Source organism: Lissotriton helveticus, chromosome 1_1, assembly GCF_964261635.1.
Source record: "Lissotriton helveticus chromosome 1_1, aLisHel1.1, whole genome shotgun sequence".
In the NCBI taxonomy this organism is placed as follows: Eukaryota; Metazoa; Chordata; class Amphibia; order Caudata; family Salamandridae; genus Lissotriton; species Lissotriton helveticus.
In genome coordinates, this window is record NC_136057.1 from 1,664,361,704 (window position 1) to 1,664,378,489 (window position 16,786).

Sequence of the window (16,786 nt, forward strand, 5' to 3'; positions counted from 1 at the left end):
GATTTAGATCTCGGCGGATGGGTTACTCCGTCACAATGGTGACAGATACCCTGTCCGCTGAAACATAAATCCCATGGGATATAATGGGATTTATATTTCGTCAGACAGGATATCCTTCATCATTGTGACGGGGTTACCAGGCTTAAACTGCGACTCTGATGCTGGAAACCAGGGTTCGAGCCACAAGGTCACGTCCACATCCTGTGATTCTGGGAAATTCACTTAATCTCCCCGTGCCTGAATGTGTAAAGTAAATACGGTGCTCACGTAAAGCGCTCCAATACCTTTGGGTCGAGTTGCGCTATATAAAATATGCACACAAAAAAGATCTAAATCAGGCCCATAGTCTTGTGAGAAGCTCAAAACTTCAGCACAACGAGATTTTGTGCATTGGGTCTAAAGGTCTCCTCTTTATTGGCACTCTATGTGCAATGATGGGCTTGTCTCAGCCAATCCCAATGCTTAAATGCTGGCATTAACTACTACAGACTAGGTTCAGTGAGAGAATGAGGCAGGGCTTTACAGCAGGCAGGTATTGTTGGCCTATTGGTCTGCCTCTGTTTGACATTAGAAAGGGCAGTGTGCTTTCCATGTATCCATTGAATTCAGTTCAGGATAAGATTTGCCCATTCTAAATTCTCTCTAAAGTATGGATATTGGTTTATCTCACCCTACAAGTGCAAGCGGTTCTTTTACTTTGGTGGAGTCTGACGGCTTATTGGGAAAATCGACCCATCTTTCTTGTGGCATAATTTCACGTCTCTTGTATAACACTGGATACACCTAAAATAACAGTTCCAATGTTCCTGTTGTCATGAGGATTCCCGGTGCTGGCATCTCCAGAGTCTGTTCTGCATGAAGGCAGATGGCCTTCTAGATGTTGTGCAAGCACACAAGAGAGCATAAGCAGCTAGAAGAGTTAGATGTGCCACTAGCATTCTAAACAGTTAGCATTGAGGATTATCTAAATGCCTTAACTACAGCGAAATATAGAAGACAGTAGGAAAGGGAACTATAAAGCTTGTGCATAGGACAGATGTCAGGTCTAGCAAAACATATTGTTAATCCTATGGTGCACTGACGAAATGAATGAATGATCAGGGTTCGGTATTTAGTAAAGTCTTGTGCGTGTGATATATTTAATCCTGTTTTAACATATTAATTCTTAAAATTGTAAATAGGTATTTATATTCTTACCAAATTTCTCGGACAGTTTTTATGGTGTTTTAACGGTTGAATTTTGTTGTAATATGTAATTATTTAACTGTCCCGTCTTTTAAGATGAGAAATCGCAATACAGACTTTTTTAATTGAATTGAATGAATGAAACAACATTAATATTGTTTAGATCCAAGGGAAAGGCATGTTCACAAAAGTTCACCCCAGCCAATCTAGAACTAAGCTGTGAGATACCCAAATCGACTTTTCTTGAAGGCATCATTGATTTTCTGCTGAGAAGAAATTACATTTCCAGATGTTGGCCCAAGACCCTTCTTTTGGAATGTTTGTAGAGCTTCTCTTTAGTATTACCCGTGACACATAGGGGGTTTGAAGCAATACATTTCTGGCACCATTTTTCAGAAAGAGAAACTGTTCTCTGAGGAAAAACTCCCTCTTCCCACACTGTTATAGACAGACTGAGATTCGATCCACGCAATAAAGAAAATATATGAAAATATTAGACTACATATAGTCTAACCTTCACTCTATTTTCTTTACTTAAATTGAAGCAGTTCTTAGCAGCCCGTCTTGTTTTAAGAGTTAAATATCAGGTTATTATCGGCAATGGTGCATTTTTTTTAAACTGAATGTATACGGAATCCATTGAATTTTGTATCTGTTGGTAAGCTTTACTTATTTTAGTAATACTACAAAATGAATACGGGGAGAGTCTGACCTTTAAATGTGGCAAACATCTAAGAAAGGAAGGTTAATTAATATAATTGCTGGCTTAGTGAGTCTCCGTGAGTGGGATACGTACATCCTCTGTTCACAATACAGCCAGGGTTCAAGTTGTATGTTACTGATATATTACTGATAAAGTCCAAAAAGACTGAAAGCCTTCTGGGTTACGTCTGTTTCTATGCAGAAGAAAGAAAGCCACATATTTCAGGCTGGACTGTAATATTTGGAGTTGGCCTATGCTGTTCTGCATTTTTTTCACCCTTTCTGTCCTAACACCTGTAAGCTAAAAACAGTGGCAGGGAATGTTGTTCTGAGGACAGTGATCACAAAGCCTTTGATCAAGCATGGCCGTCCATCATTTTTAATATCTTATCAATATTAAGAGAAATTAAAAACAGTGCCTGTATATTTGCTCTCCGTCCTTTTCTCCAAGAGCTTTGACTTGTTGGGTGCTTGTATATATATTGGCGGGTCTTGTTCCCAGGTGCTGTTGCTGGTGGGGAATCTGTATATCTGATTTTAAGTTTTAAAGAAAAATGTATTCAGCTTAAGATGGCATACAATAAAATAAGACAAAGCAATTCAACAAGAGTTACAGTGAAGGCAAGATAAACAAAAGGAGAAAATAGAAGAAAGGAATATACAATGCATAAAAACACAACAATACAGTCTGATCATTTGTCAAGTTTATAAACTTGAGATAATATAAAGAGACGTTTGATAATAACCAGTCTTAAAGATTTTTGTTGGGAAGTCAGGGAGGTTTTAAAACTTCCTGAAGAAGAGGTGGGGGAGCAAAAGTTGTAATGGCAGAATAATCCAAAAATTGAGTGACAGGTGTCCATAAGGCCTTTTGTTTTAACACAAGAGATAAAGGATGCATGTATGCAGTTTCCAATCGATGATTATGACAAACGGCAGACCACCACGCTCTAAAAGACAATTGTGTAAAGTCTTTCCAATTGTGGGTTATTTGTTGGACAGCAAGGGCTAATAACAAATCTAGCATCGGCATATAAAAAGGAGCATTAGCCCAATCTTCAGATACACTTACTAAAAACTCATTGGAAATAGAAAAAGAGACATTGCTTTGTGAAATATGGTAATAAATTGCCGCCAAACTTGTAACCAGAAAGCAGAAACTAGGGGGCAAGTGAAAAGTAAGTGCATCAAGTCAGCTTGTGGTGCAGAGCACGTCCAACAGGTGTCAGGGATATCTTGGTTAATCCTGTGCAGAGTATGAGGTGTAATAAAAAGTCTGTTGTAAATGAAAAAAGTGTTTGTGTAGTGTTAGCAGCACAGGAGGATTTCCTAATTTTAATCCATATTCCTTTCTAGGAATGTATGGCTAATGTGATAGAAAGATCATCTTCCCACTTAAGTTCTGTCTCAGTTTTGGATCTCAAAACAAGGGATACAAGTAAATGAGATAAGATGAAGGATGCCATGAGGCATGTGGGTAGAATATCAGATAATTTTGTAAATGATGGAGAATCTATGGATGAGGTGGATTTTAAATAATTATAAGCTTGAACCATAACCTCCTGTAGAATAAGAAATTTAGTCATGACAGTAGACTGGAGGTTATAAAGATTATGTACTTGAGGAAAAGTAAGAAAATAATCTTGGTCAAATAATTGATGAACCCAGACCAACCACCTAAATTCTCCTAGAATGCCAATTAACAGGATGTCCTTTCACCTTAATAAGATCTGTGGGTGAAAAATGAAATACAAAGGATAAAAATGTGCAAGTATTATTGATAATAGGATTAGCCATTTTCCGAGGTTTCCTTACAAAAGATAAGAATTCTGAAAAAGAATACAGTGACAAGAAAGCTTGTTCTAAATCAACCCATAGCGGAGTATATAGCAAAGAGGGTGCAATCCAATGAGAAGATTGATGCAAAAGGAAGGACTTATGATAGTTTAGAAAATCGGGGCAGTGTACTCCACCATCAGCTTTAGGTTGCTTCCGCTGTGCTAGAGGCATATGCGGTTTCTTGTTACTCCAAAGAAAGCAGATAATATTTAATTCATTTTTTTATAGTATTTAAGAGGAGCACTTAATGGAATATTAGAAATAGTGAAGAGAATCACAGAGACCAACATCATCTTAATTGTGTCCAGTCGGCCCCACATAGACAGATAAAGAGGATGCCATTTACTAGTTAAAGAAGTGATTGTCTGAAAACAATTGTCCATAATAATTGAAATGCAGGACGTGATAGAGGAAGAGAATTGAAGACTGAGATATTTAAGTTGTTTGTGTTGCCATGTAAACTGAGAGGAAGAAAAGTCGGGACATAAAGTAAATTTATTAAGAGGTAGAATCTCGCACTTGTCAGTGTTTAGCTTATAGCCGGAGACAGATGAATAAGAAGCAACTTCTGATGTGAAAGCGGGGAGCGAGGACTTAGGTTGAGAAATTAATAATAAAATGTCATCAGCATATGCAGACAATTTAACCTGATCTAAGAAATGGATGAAACCATGAATGTTAACATTCTGACAGATCCGAGATAAAAATGGTTCCAATGCTAGATTAAAAAGGAAGGGGGAGAGAGGACAACCTTGTTGAACCCCTCTATGTAGGTTAAAAAAAGAAGATATGAGTCCATTACCGCAAATAGCTGCCTTAGGGGAAGAGTAGAGAAGAGAAATGAGAGTCATGTACTTCGGCCCACAACCAAACCAAGTTAGAGTTTGAAAGATGAAGGACCAAATGACACGATCAAAAGCCTTCTCTGCATCTAAAGCAATAGCCGATAGAGAATTGGGTAAGTTTGCAGATCTAGAAATAATATAGGAAAATAAGCGAATATTATCCGACAAAAATCTACCTTTGACAAAACCAGACTGTTCTATGCCTAAAAGATGAGTAAGAAGGATTTCTAGTCTCAAGGCCAAAGCCTTGGAGAAGATTTTATAATCTAAATTAACTAAGGAGATGGGACGATAATTCTTGCAAAAATGTGGATCTTTACCTGCTTTTTGAATTAAACATATATAGGCATCTAAAAAGGAGCCAGAGGATGTAGTAAAGTTGAGAAAAGAATTAATTAAAAACCAACGTTTAGGAAGAAGCAGTTTGGATAAATATGTATAAAACTCAGCTGTAAAACCGTCAGGTCCAGGTACCTTGTCTTTTCTAAGGGAAAGTAATGTAAGTTGAAGTTCTGTTTGGGTAATATCAGTCTCTAAGGAAGAGAAATCAACTTGGACAATAATCCGGCTTTGAAATAAAGGATAAATAACTTAAAATTGGAGTATCTGACGGTTTGTGCTCCGGTGTGTAAAGATCTGTATAACATTGTTGAAATTTAATTAAAATATATTGGTCTTGGTGATGAGAGGAGCCATTATCATCAATAATTGAGTAAATGAATAGTTTATTTTGTTTAATTTTCAGAAAGCTAGCCATAGGTTTTTCAGCTCTATTTTTACCTCCATACTACTTAACACTAGATTTGAGAAGATATGAAGCCACATTATCAGTGGAACTTTATTAAAATGTATTTTGGCTTTAATTAACTGTTATCAGAATTTGTTGGGAATTGGATGTATAGTAAGGATGTTCTGAGAGATTTATTTCATTGAGAAGTAGTTTAAATTAGGATTGTGACAGACATCTTTTTTTTTTTTTAAACAAAGTTCATTATAAAGTCTTGAGCCGAGGCCTTAAATGAATCCCAAACCGTATGAAAATGCATGCCTTCCGTTTGATAGAGGGGGAACAATTCCTGATTAAAAGCAATGAAGGAGGAGGTGAAAGAGGAGTCCAGTAGTAAGGAATTATTATATCTCCTTCTTTTAGGGAAAGTAGATTTAGGTATGATGTCTAAGTGTACAGAAAATGGGGCATGATTGGATATCAGAATAGAGCAACATCCACTAAATGCAAGAATTGAGTGAGATGACGTGATACAAAAACATAATCAATTTGAGATTGTGTATGGTGTACTGGAGAGAAAAAATCGTATTCCCCTAGAATTGGGTTACACAACGGGCACGCATCAGTTAGATTACATCTCAAGATAGCTTGAGTGAAAGTTTTCTATGATTTCTTTGGAACGTATTGCGATGCTAAATGTCTGTCTAAAAAAGGATCAACAGGTAGATGGCAATCTCCAGCAAGAACTAGACTGTCATCTTGGTATTGCAAAAGCTTATGAGAAATTATAGTCCAAAATTTACAATCAGGTGCATTGGGCATGTACATTAAAAAAAAAATTGATGTTTTATCACATTGCATTTTAAGTATTAACCATCTCCCCGCGTCATCCTTTTCCTGAGAAATCAACTGGATTTTCAAAGACTTATGTCAAAGTATTGCAACTCCATGTTTTTTCCTCAGTGCAATTTTGTATTTTCAATATCTGATAAATGAGTCTCCTGCAGGAAAACTAAATGTGCATTAAGTTTTACTAAATGAGTGAGAACACGTTGTCTTTTAACTGGGAATTTAAACCCCGGACGTTCCAGGGAACCATTGTTAAGACCATTGAGAGCAAACAAAATGTAAAAAACAATCAGACCTTGATTGAAAAAGAGCATAGCTAAGCCTGAGAAGAGAAACGAGAGAGTATGTATTACAAAGAATAAGATAAGTTAGAAAATTTGATATAAGAGAGCAACGAAAAAGATATAAAAGAAGAAAAAAGGAGACAAAAGACCACATGGTTAGCAAGAGAATACATTGAACATTAATAACGCGAACTGGGTAAGCAGACAAACAATAAGAATACATACCTACAAAAACCTTGTGAAGCTGGGGAAGGGACCACACGAGGAAGACATCACATCCGGTCCAGAGGGAGTGACATGATGTGGAAAGGGAGGGGATGCGACAGATCATGGGGAACAAGGGTGTCCACGACAAATAGACATCACCTACAGGTTATCAAAAGAACATTTGAAAATATTAATCAGAGAAAAAAAAATATTAGGTAATTATACTGAAACAAGGAAAACTCATCAGCTTCAAAAATACCTTAGTAAATTATAAAAAGCAATGCAAGCAACAATTAAGCTTACCAACTAAAGCAGTCATTTTGTAGACACTGAGGGAACGACGTCCATAACATCAGCTCTGCAGGACGTAATAAAGTCCTGCAAACAAGAAGGATCCTCATATATTGTTTTGTTATCATGAGTACTTTGAAAAAGCATGGGTGAAAAAGACCAAACTAGGCTCCTACGGAGTGAAGTGCAGGTCTCATTCTCAGACAGTCTCTTCTTCTGTCTGCTGTGGCTTTGGTATAATCTTGAGAAAAATATAAAACATTACCAGACCATATGATTTTCTGAATGCGACGCATGGCCGAAATAACCTGCATTAAATTTCGATACTCTAAGAAGTAGAGGATGATGCCTCTTGGTCTCTTGGAGGGTGAAGCAGCCGAAGGAGGACGACGCAGTCTATGAGCTCTCTGGATGTTAAGTTGCTAATTCTCTGGTAACTGTAGGATCTGGGGTAAAAAAGAGTTGAAGAAAGAAATACCATCTGCCCCTTCCATGCCTTCGGGAAGACCATAAATGTGTAGGTTATTACGTCAATTTCGAGGTGTTCGACTTGTCTCTGCAGTGAAGAGACTTGTACCTGCAAGGAATTTACTTTAAGGTATGCTTCATTGAGATATGAGATTTGTTGCTCCACCGAAGACAATCACTCTTCCATGAGTGACCAACTTTCAGTTAAAGTTTGCAATTTAGCATTGGTGTCCTCAATAAAAGGGCGCAGAGCCTTAATTTCTTCCAAAAGTGTGTCAAGGGAGGCTGCCGGAGCAGTTTTTGTAGGGGAAGGTGGGTCTTTCTTGAGCCGTTTAACTTGTGATTTATTGGCTTGAGTTTGAGATGACCCTGCAAGTAAATTATGAGAAGGGGTCATGTTTGACCCTGCACTTGAGGTGAGGTTTTCAATTGCGGTAGAGATGGTTGAGGCTGGCAAATGTCTTCGTAACTTTCCTAATGAGGCCTGAGTTGTAGAAAGAAGAACTTAAGATATGCCCGTGTAATAAAGTCACACACAAAAAGGAAGAAAAATTTGCCAAAATATAAATCCAATGTAAGGAAATGAATATTTTTCCCCAAATAAGTCAACAGCTGATGCAGCAGTTAGAGACTTCATAAACGAGCATGCCATTCAAGAAAAAAGGAAAAGAAAAGCATAGCCTAAAGAGAAAGTCTCCGCAAAAAAGTTTTCAGTAAGCTAGAAACCTGTTAATGTTGATGCAGTAATACAATTCCGTCATCAGCTTGGAGAAGAAAGAACGTCATTTAAAACTTGTCAAAAAGTCCAGGATGTAAAGAAACAATCCTTGCAGGAGCAATGTCTTTAAGAAATTAGGAAACTCCAATGTAGCCATTACCTTTAACGAATAAGAACAGCCTTCAAGGGAGGAGCTTGCCAAATCATTTCCTCACAGAACAGGCTGGTTCCTCTCATGGGTAAAATGGCGGTTGGCTGTGAGGGAGAAAGAAAAAACCCTTCATCCTGGTTTTTGGGCCCCCTTGCGACTTAAAAAGTATAAAATATGTAGCCGCTGTGCATGCCCTATGCAAAATGGGCCACACAGTGGGAAATTAAGTGTGGGAGCTACCCTCGTGCCTCCGACATCTGCGCCGACCTCCTGAGCCTTATGAAGACGCGCCAATCTTCGCCGCGAGGTAAACCACACCCCCCAAATCTGTATATTTGATGTCCAGCATTTTCTTCCTGGTGCTGTGGCTAGTGTGCTGTGGCTGGTAGGGTGGACTGGGAGGTACAAGTGATGGTACAGCCTTTTGTCCTTCGTCCAGTTCCCTCGTTACTTTTGCTTACAGAGGGTAGATAACACTCTCTTAGTTTCCTTAACTCTCCGGTGGTAGCGAGGGGAGAACAATTACGTTTTACTCAGTGGAGGTGGTCAGAAGCGTATCTAAGGTACAAGAGCACACATGTTATTAAATACCTACCAAAATATACTACACATTTACACACAAAAACACAACTTTGGGCAGAAGAGGTCAGTGTTTCTGACGGCACTAATGCCTCAGTGGTCTAAGTTAAAACGTAGCTTATTCACCTGTTCCATAACCAGAACAACAGACTCGTCCCTGGTCACTGATGTGATGACTGACCTTACGGCCCAGCATCTTAAGTCATGAAGTAGAGAAGGGGTTTAAAGTACCAGCTTGGAAAGAATGAGAAGAGGCAGAAGTTATGGACGTAGGCCCTGCGTGGCTCTGGAATGTCCAGTCAAGAATAATGCCATTTACCTTTCTGTCACTCAGATGAACACTCAGGCAAGGCATCCTTGGAGGAAATGCTAAACACAAAGGGTGAGCCTGCTACAGACTTTGTCACGGGCAAGCCTCAGGAAAGAGCCCTGTATAGGTATTGCACAATAAGATTTACTGGATAAAATCAATATGACTATCCAAATGAAACAAGGATGACATGATTTAAAGTGACAAATTGTAGACAGCACTGTACAATTGCTATCAATTTCACAAGAGAGAAACAAGTACTACCTGGAGAGTGTTCACACTTCTCACAAGTCTACCAGCAACAAAGGTTTAGTGAAATGGCACACACTCTCTCAAGTTACCCTCACCTGCTCAGAAGCATCCGTACAATATCATGCCTGGAAAAAGCTCAAGCTCACTGTCCTCTTCCAGATCTTGGACAACAAAAACCTTGTGCATATCTATGTGAAGGTGGCACAGCTCAAAGTGAGGTGCTCCAAAGAGACTAGCCAAAGAGGCGATAAGAGGGCTGTACACCATTAATGGCACCTCCCCTATGGGCAAACAGTGTACATGGCAAGAGGACGTACCAAGCACTTATTCTATGGCCAAGCATCTTTTTAGTGTACTTAACTAATTCATTGGTCCACATAAGAACAACACAAAGAACACATATATAACTTTGCGTTCTCTCTGCATTACCTTCATGTCCATGGATATGAAGAGGTTTTGGTTCAGATATTATCTCACTGTTTTACAGAATCTGAAAACAAAATTGATGTGCTGGTTATATAAAGCATTAGCCTTATTTCTTTCTGATTCTGTGAGATACTCTGAGACCCAAGTTGATGTGTGATGTTCGGACACATCGAAAGCAAACTGTTAATAAGGGGATTTTTGATATACCTTATTCTTATGGCAGATGGTATTATATTCCTTATAGATCACATATTTAATCAGAACTGCTCTTAAAAAGTTGCCACAGACTAAAGCCACCTCCTGGACAGGCTAATGTCTGCACATTTTTTAGTACGGTGCACTTTATTCCTCTAAGGTGGCAGGTCCCTGGCAGGTTATAAGGTGGAGCACAACAAGGGCCACTATACATTAACTAATTAGTCTAGTTTACTTATTTTCGACTAATAGAACAATCAATAGGCCAAGAGGGGATAGCAAACAGCGCTTTAAATCAGCACTCTCTACACTTTATCCTTTTTAACACACAGTAGATCCCTACCAGGCGCAGACGACCTGGACTGCAAGGACCTTATTGTCCATCTGTTTATTCAATCTTGGTTAGCAAGTCCCAGCTCACTCAGAAGTCCTTAGAACGAGCTAGGCCTTTTATAGGGTGGCATAGTACAGGCTCAACATGAAGTAACTTGCCTTATTTTTTGATATACAACCAACTGTATAGGAGGAGTTGACATCACCTGCAGTCGACGTTTTATCCACCTGCAAGCACATATAACTTTGACTCAAGAGCTCATGAGGGCCAGGGGGACATTGCTGCTCCAAGGACTCAATAGAATGGAGGGTGTGGGGGGGGGGGGCAAGGGGGCTACCTCATTGCACATTTTCCTGTAACGATTTTAATTAATCAAATGTAACATTATTTTTTTTAACTTTATTTTCAATTCTATACATAACTTTTACATTTTTCTTACTTTAGTTGGGTTTTTAATAAATCGTAAAAACAATTTTAACTTAAAATACATTTGAAATAATTAAATATTTAATTTAAAATTAAGTTAGTCGTACTGTGGCTTTTTTTGTTTCACATTTCAAATAAATAAATGTATATGAATTTACCTTACTATTTAATGTAATAATATTTTACTATTTTTCATAAAGTTTATAAAACTTTTTAACTTTTCCCTACAATTTACTATAGAGGGATCTCTGCCCCGGTGGCACAGATGTCCGCCTACGTGTGAAAAGTTACTAGTAATAACTTTGCACTCGTAAATATGGCTCCACACACTGATTTCTGGGGGTGGGGACAGGTAGCCCTAAACTGTTTCTTAAATTTAGACTTTCAGATGACGAATAGCCTTAAGTAATAAATGTACTACAAAGTGTAAGAGTAAACGTACATATGTATATTTACTCACGTGCAAGTTTATGTTTGTGAATAGCCTCCTTTATTTGTATGGTGAATCATGCTGTTTTTGAGCTGCTATTTAAACACAAGATTTAACATTTGTTTTGTGTGTTTTCTTTAATTTGTCTTGACAGCTCGTAGTGAAACGACTTGGTTACGACACAAGAGTGACCGTTCTTGGTCATGTCCAGCGTGGTGGGACCCCATCCGCTTTTGACAGAATTCTGGTAAGACATACTGCTTGTACTGTTGAAAAACGTGTTTGTCCAGTGCAGGTGATAGCCCAACCTAATTTGTTTCTCGCTATGCATAATGTGGCATATGGCAAAGAAATCCCCCATATGCTCCCATGTAGCAAGTTACTCCTTGTTAGCATTGCCCACTTCCTATTTCACTTTTCACCTATGCTGAGTACATTTTTAATTATTTTAGAAAAGGAATTGTATTTGTGTGCACCATTCATCATGTCTATTTTGCTTACTCTTATCAGGGAAGTAGAATGGGTGTTGAAGCTGTGATGGCCTTGTTGGAAGCAACACCTGATACACCGGCTTGTGTTGTAAGTCTCTCTGGGAACCATGCGATCCGCCTCCCTCTCATGGAGTGTGTACAAGTGGTGAGTAACAAAGCCAGGCTCCCTGTTTTATTTCAATATATGTCATACCGATTTTAGAACAATAAGCTTTAACCTTGTCCCCTGTGCACTGGTCCGGGTGCTACACCTAACTCTTAATGGTGGTTGTTGAATGACAACACTACTGCAAAATTATATGTTTCCAATGACTTTATCCTCGGTTTGTTTACAATCCTCCAGGGTGACTAAGCCCTGTAAAAGTTTCACTTCAACTCTGACCATGAGGAACCTGTAGTGGACATGTGAGTGTTAGCATGGATCCCTGAGAGGGTTAAATTAGTGAAATCCAGAAACCTTTACATATATATGTAATCTGCTAGCACATGGAAACAGTTGTCCATGTGTTAGCCCAGGCCTAATGTTCCTGCACACTGTGTGGAAAAGTGCCACCTAAGTGCAGCTTAAAAGATATGTGCCCGTGAGGGATAGTGAAATCTTTTGATTTAGTACTGACCCAAACGCTTCTGAATTGGAGAATCGTTAAAATAAGAGAATGGTGAAACGGCCAGATCCCGTTACCATGCTACAGGGAGGAGCCGTGTGGAACACAAGATGAGGTTGAGTAGGACCCGGTCTGGTGAGGCAGCATGGCAACATATAACTGTAACAGCAGTTTTATGACTGAGACCGTTAGAGTGCAAATGAGAAGCAGTACACACTGGAGAGGTTTGAGAATCCTTACCATATATGCCACAGGGAGTGGGAGTAAATTCTTGTACTCTTTAACTCATAATGACATCACCGGGTTGAAGCTTGCCCCACCCTTTGCTCCTCAGCAACCTTCTATTTGTTGACAAGGTGTGAAGGCAAGGACAAGGAGTGGAAACTGCAGCGAGTAAATATTTATCTTATATCTTTGCTTATTTTCTATTCCTGCCACTGTCTTTATGGCCTTTGCGACCAGGGATTAGAATGTAACACCAGGGTTATCCACGAGCAAGGTGCCCTGATTAATGTCTTGTACCCTAGGATCTGATTACAACCTATGTGGTGTGTTGTACCCTGGTTGTACACACGCCTCCTAATTATAACTAGCTCCCTGTTCCCATACCTGTATTCCCGAGGTGCTTTAGCACAGAGCTATAAATCGCTTGAGGCATAGGCCTACTGGACCCTCTCCCCAAAGAAGCACCGAACACCCCTTTCCACACACCAGTGTCCCCTATTGCCCTTCAGCCCCGGCTCGTGCACCAAACTCTTTCCCACAAAAAAAGCAAGTATCCGTGGTTAGTCCTCATTCTGTTGGAATTAACTCGTACTAGCTAGTGCTAGGTGTGGGAATACAAAACGTTATTTCTGGTGACACAGTATCCCTTCCCCTAAACCTGACTGACTTTTAATTAGGGCCTATGTAGGGAGTACTCGGCGAAAAGGTAACCTGCTTTGTGGAATTCAATCAGAGTTCTTACTACTTGTTGGATCTTTTAAACTTCATCTCGGTGAGACAGTAAATGCATATATTAAGTCTCAGCTAGAGGAACAGTGTGTCAGTCAGTCAGTCAATACCACTTTATTCGATTAATAAAAATCATAAAAGTATACTATAAAATACATCCATGATTACAATTTTATAAAACTCCTATATACAAAACAACTTTCTTTCAAAAACATACAATTTCATTATAATATAATATAATAAATAGCCTCTAAAATTCATAATTCTATCATTCCTGTGTTTCTTAATTTCTTGATCCGAACGGCCAATACAAAAAAAATTGCAATATAAAAGATGTTCCGTGGATTATCCAGTAATTGTAGTTTGCTTATGTTATCTAGGTATCACAAATGTTTTATACACATACTCACTCCTTCCCCTAATAATCTTGTCAGCAGTATCCTCTGTTGTAGTCTGCTGCTATGGGTTGCTTGTACGCTACTCAAAAGGAATTCAAATTATATTTGTAGAAGTTATTCCTTAGCTACCAAGTTCCAAGAAAAACATTATTGTTTTCTTGTGGCATAAACTATGACACATTTTAAAAACACATTTAGTGATAGTGGATGCTAAATACAATTTGACATGGAGAGATTCTTGACATTCAAAGGTGATCTTGCATAATGAAACCCAGTTCTGGTGGTCCCAAGTAGAGTACTGTATATAGTTTTAGAAGCCTGATATGGAATTGTGTATATAGTTCTGGAGTCCTCATCAGTATTATTGTGTCCGGTTCTGCATCCATAGTAGTAGTATGCATTATTGTGCCAATTCTGCCGGGTCACATCTGGATTATTATATCCATTTCTGGAGGCCATAAAGACAATAGTGATTCTAGTTCTGGAGGACATGTGAAGTATTATTCAGAGAGCTAGAGGCCTCACTGAAAGTTCCATGGCCGGCTCCGGGGACACTACTCGTAGAGTTGTGCCCAGTTCTGAAACTGTCACCTGGAGGTCCCATCAGAACATTGTTATTGTTACCAGTTCTTTAAGGACATAACTAGAACATTGAGTCTATTTACAGGTACCTCATCTGGAGCAGGGGTGTCCATTGTTGGTGCATGAGCACTAGGCCCACGCCGGAAACTCAGCATGCCTGCTGATAAAGTATATTATTCAATTTAGATCCATTATATAGGTTTATATATTATGTGGATATTCTGACTGTGGCCTTCATTAGCAAGGTTGAACACACATGATTAAGAGTATAGTGTTCTCTTTGGAGACTTATTTAGAGTGTTGTGTTTGCTGCTGGAGGTGAAAACACCACATGGGCAGTGACAGGTGTAGGACAGCCCAAAAAGGGGTACCGCTTTGGGGCAAGTAGTACACCAGGTTTTTCCTGCTGAAAACTGTGCAGGGAAAGATCCTCGTAAGGGTAGCTCTTCCACATGAATTACAAACATGATTCAACCATGTTTGAATCATGACTCAGGATTTAATGAGAGTCTCGTTAGGAAGAGCCATGGTATTTAGCTAGACGAGGCTAGAGACTTAATAGGATTAGTTTTTATCTTTCATCTTACTTCTGTTATGGTAGCTGGAACTCAAGGTCCTTCTGCACCCTTACTCATCTCCTGTTTTCCTTTTCTTGCATCCCTGACTTTATAAAGGGTGGTTGCAGCTTTTAGTCCAAGGACACAAGACAAGTGACACAGTCAAGGTGTATTAAACCCAGAGCTGATTTGACCTCTGAGATGCACTCTGGAGTTAAGGACTGAATGCCTCACAGATTACCTCTCATCTTAGCTTCATTGTATGTCCACTTAAGTGAGGAAGCGATCTCACCTAGAGTAACGCATGGTTTATCAACATGGCGCACCACAGTCCAACTACAGGGGTGACAAATGATAGGCCACAAGTGGGGGATGGTGGCCAGGTTTTTTGGAAATTCACATTGAATGTACTTATATACTGTGATACTTAGTGGCAGTTATTTACTTGATGGTTATCCTGAGAATTTTACATGATCAGACCCACTCAGACCTACTTATGGCACATATGATCATTGTCAGTGTAAGTATTGGTAAATCAAAGTAAATTAAATATCTACACTGCTAAATATTGACAAGTTTATACATTGCCAGTTTCAGCACAATATCTGAGTTAATTCCTATGTTGAAAGCTGCAATTATGTTTTTATGCTTTTAATTCCCTTTTGCACAAAGCCAAAAATGTAATGGTGCGGTTAATTCAAATTTACATGCTTGTATAGGCCTCTGCATCATATGTGGGCTACATGTTGTAGAGAAGGAATGATTCCAAATGTTCTGTTAAGTACACACAAACCCCTTCATGGTTTACCTTATGCATATCTGATCCATAGCACCTCTAATTTAGTCCCTACTGGGCTATTCAGATCCTTTAGCCAAAGGAAGTGCCCATGTTTGCCAATCATATGTTCAATATGCTCACTTCATTGTCCACCTACTTCTGGAGCAATCCCATGATATAAGATCCTTGTGAAACTGATGAAATGTAATCTTTTTAACTTTTGAGAAAAAGACCATCGACTGAAGCCCTCCTTCTGAGGAACCTTTGACTCTATAGTCGACTGGAATTAGAGTTTGCAACTGAATCAGAAAGTACAGAAGATGTGTTGTACTTCCACATTAGCAGTCTTTCATTTTTAGGTCAAGCCTAGAGCAGCGCATGCGCTGCTCTAGTAAAACGACCTCTTGGAATCGCTCTGGACTTTTCACACATGCTTGTGCGTGTGAAAAGGCCTACGGCTTGCGGTTACAAGCAGCAGCGCGCAGTGTGCAATCTGTCATATTTCACGCGCGCGCAGCTGCTTTTACTTCACGGTCGCTTTAACTTAGGTTGTTTCATCAGGATGTTTTCTCACTTTAGCTAGCATATTATTTTAAGTTTCTAAAGTTGTGTTTCAGTTCACATAACACGCTGGATATCTTGGTGTGGTTTTACTCATTTCAAATGTTCCCATAAAAGTTGCAACCACTCACACACCACGCTTCTGGCTTGCAGAAGGTGTTGCAGTTAAGACACGGAGCTAGACCTCTGTTCCTTCCTGTGGGTGGCTTCTTTTCTCCGACCCCCTTTCTGATACAATTAAATTTTTTATTTTTTTGTTGAGTTGCGGATGCTATATTTCGTTGAGGGTCACAGGATTTCTTTTTCTATACCCCCATAAGTTCCTCGCTTTATCCCACCACCTTCCTTCCTATGCATACACTTATTCAGTCATCCAGCTTTAAGCCACATGCTTGGTGGCTGTAACAGTTTCATTGTCTTCTGCTGCCATTCATCTCTTTCTCCATCTAGCCTGAACACCAATCCATAATGGTATGAGAGCAGTCACAAGTTCTTGTTATGGTGTTTTTATTTTTCTGGGCACCATCCTATCACCACTCAATCTGTCACCCACCATCCTTCACCCCCACCCAGAACCTTCCTGCACACCATGGTGCGTTGTTGTCACAAGGTGTTTCTTCCTGTGCCTCCCTTCGCCACACC

General features: G+C 39.3%; 1 protein-coding gene across 2 annotated transcripts in view; it reads left to right on the top strand.

Annotated features, from left to right (window-relative positions):
- LOC144830473 (ATP-dependent 6-phosphofructokinase, muscle type-like) overlaps positions 1–16,786 on the top strand; it is a 409,256-nt gene that overhangs the window by 271,220 nt on the left and 121,250 nt on the right. For both annotated transcript variants that reach the window (XM_078688915.1, XM_078688914.1), the window contains exons 10-11: positions 11,373–11,465; positions 11,729–11,854. In XM_078688915.1, coding sequence (XP_078545041.1) covers positions 11,373–11,465; positions 11,729–11,854 — 219 coding nt within the window. The remainder of the gene's footprint in view (positions 1–11,372; positions 11,466–11,728; positions 11,855–16,786) is intronic.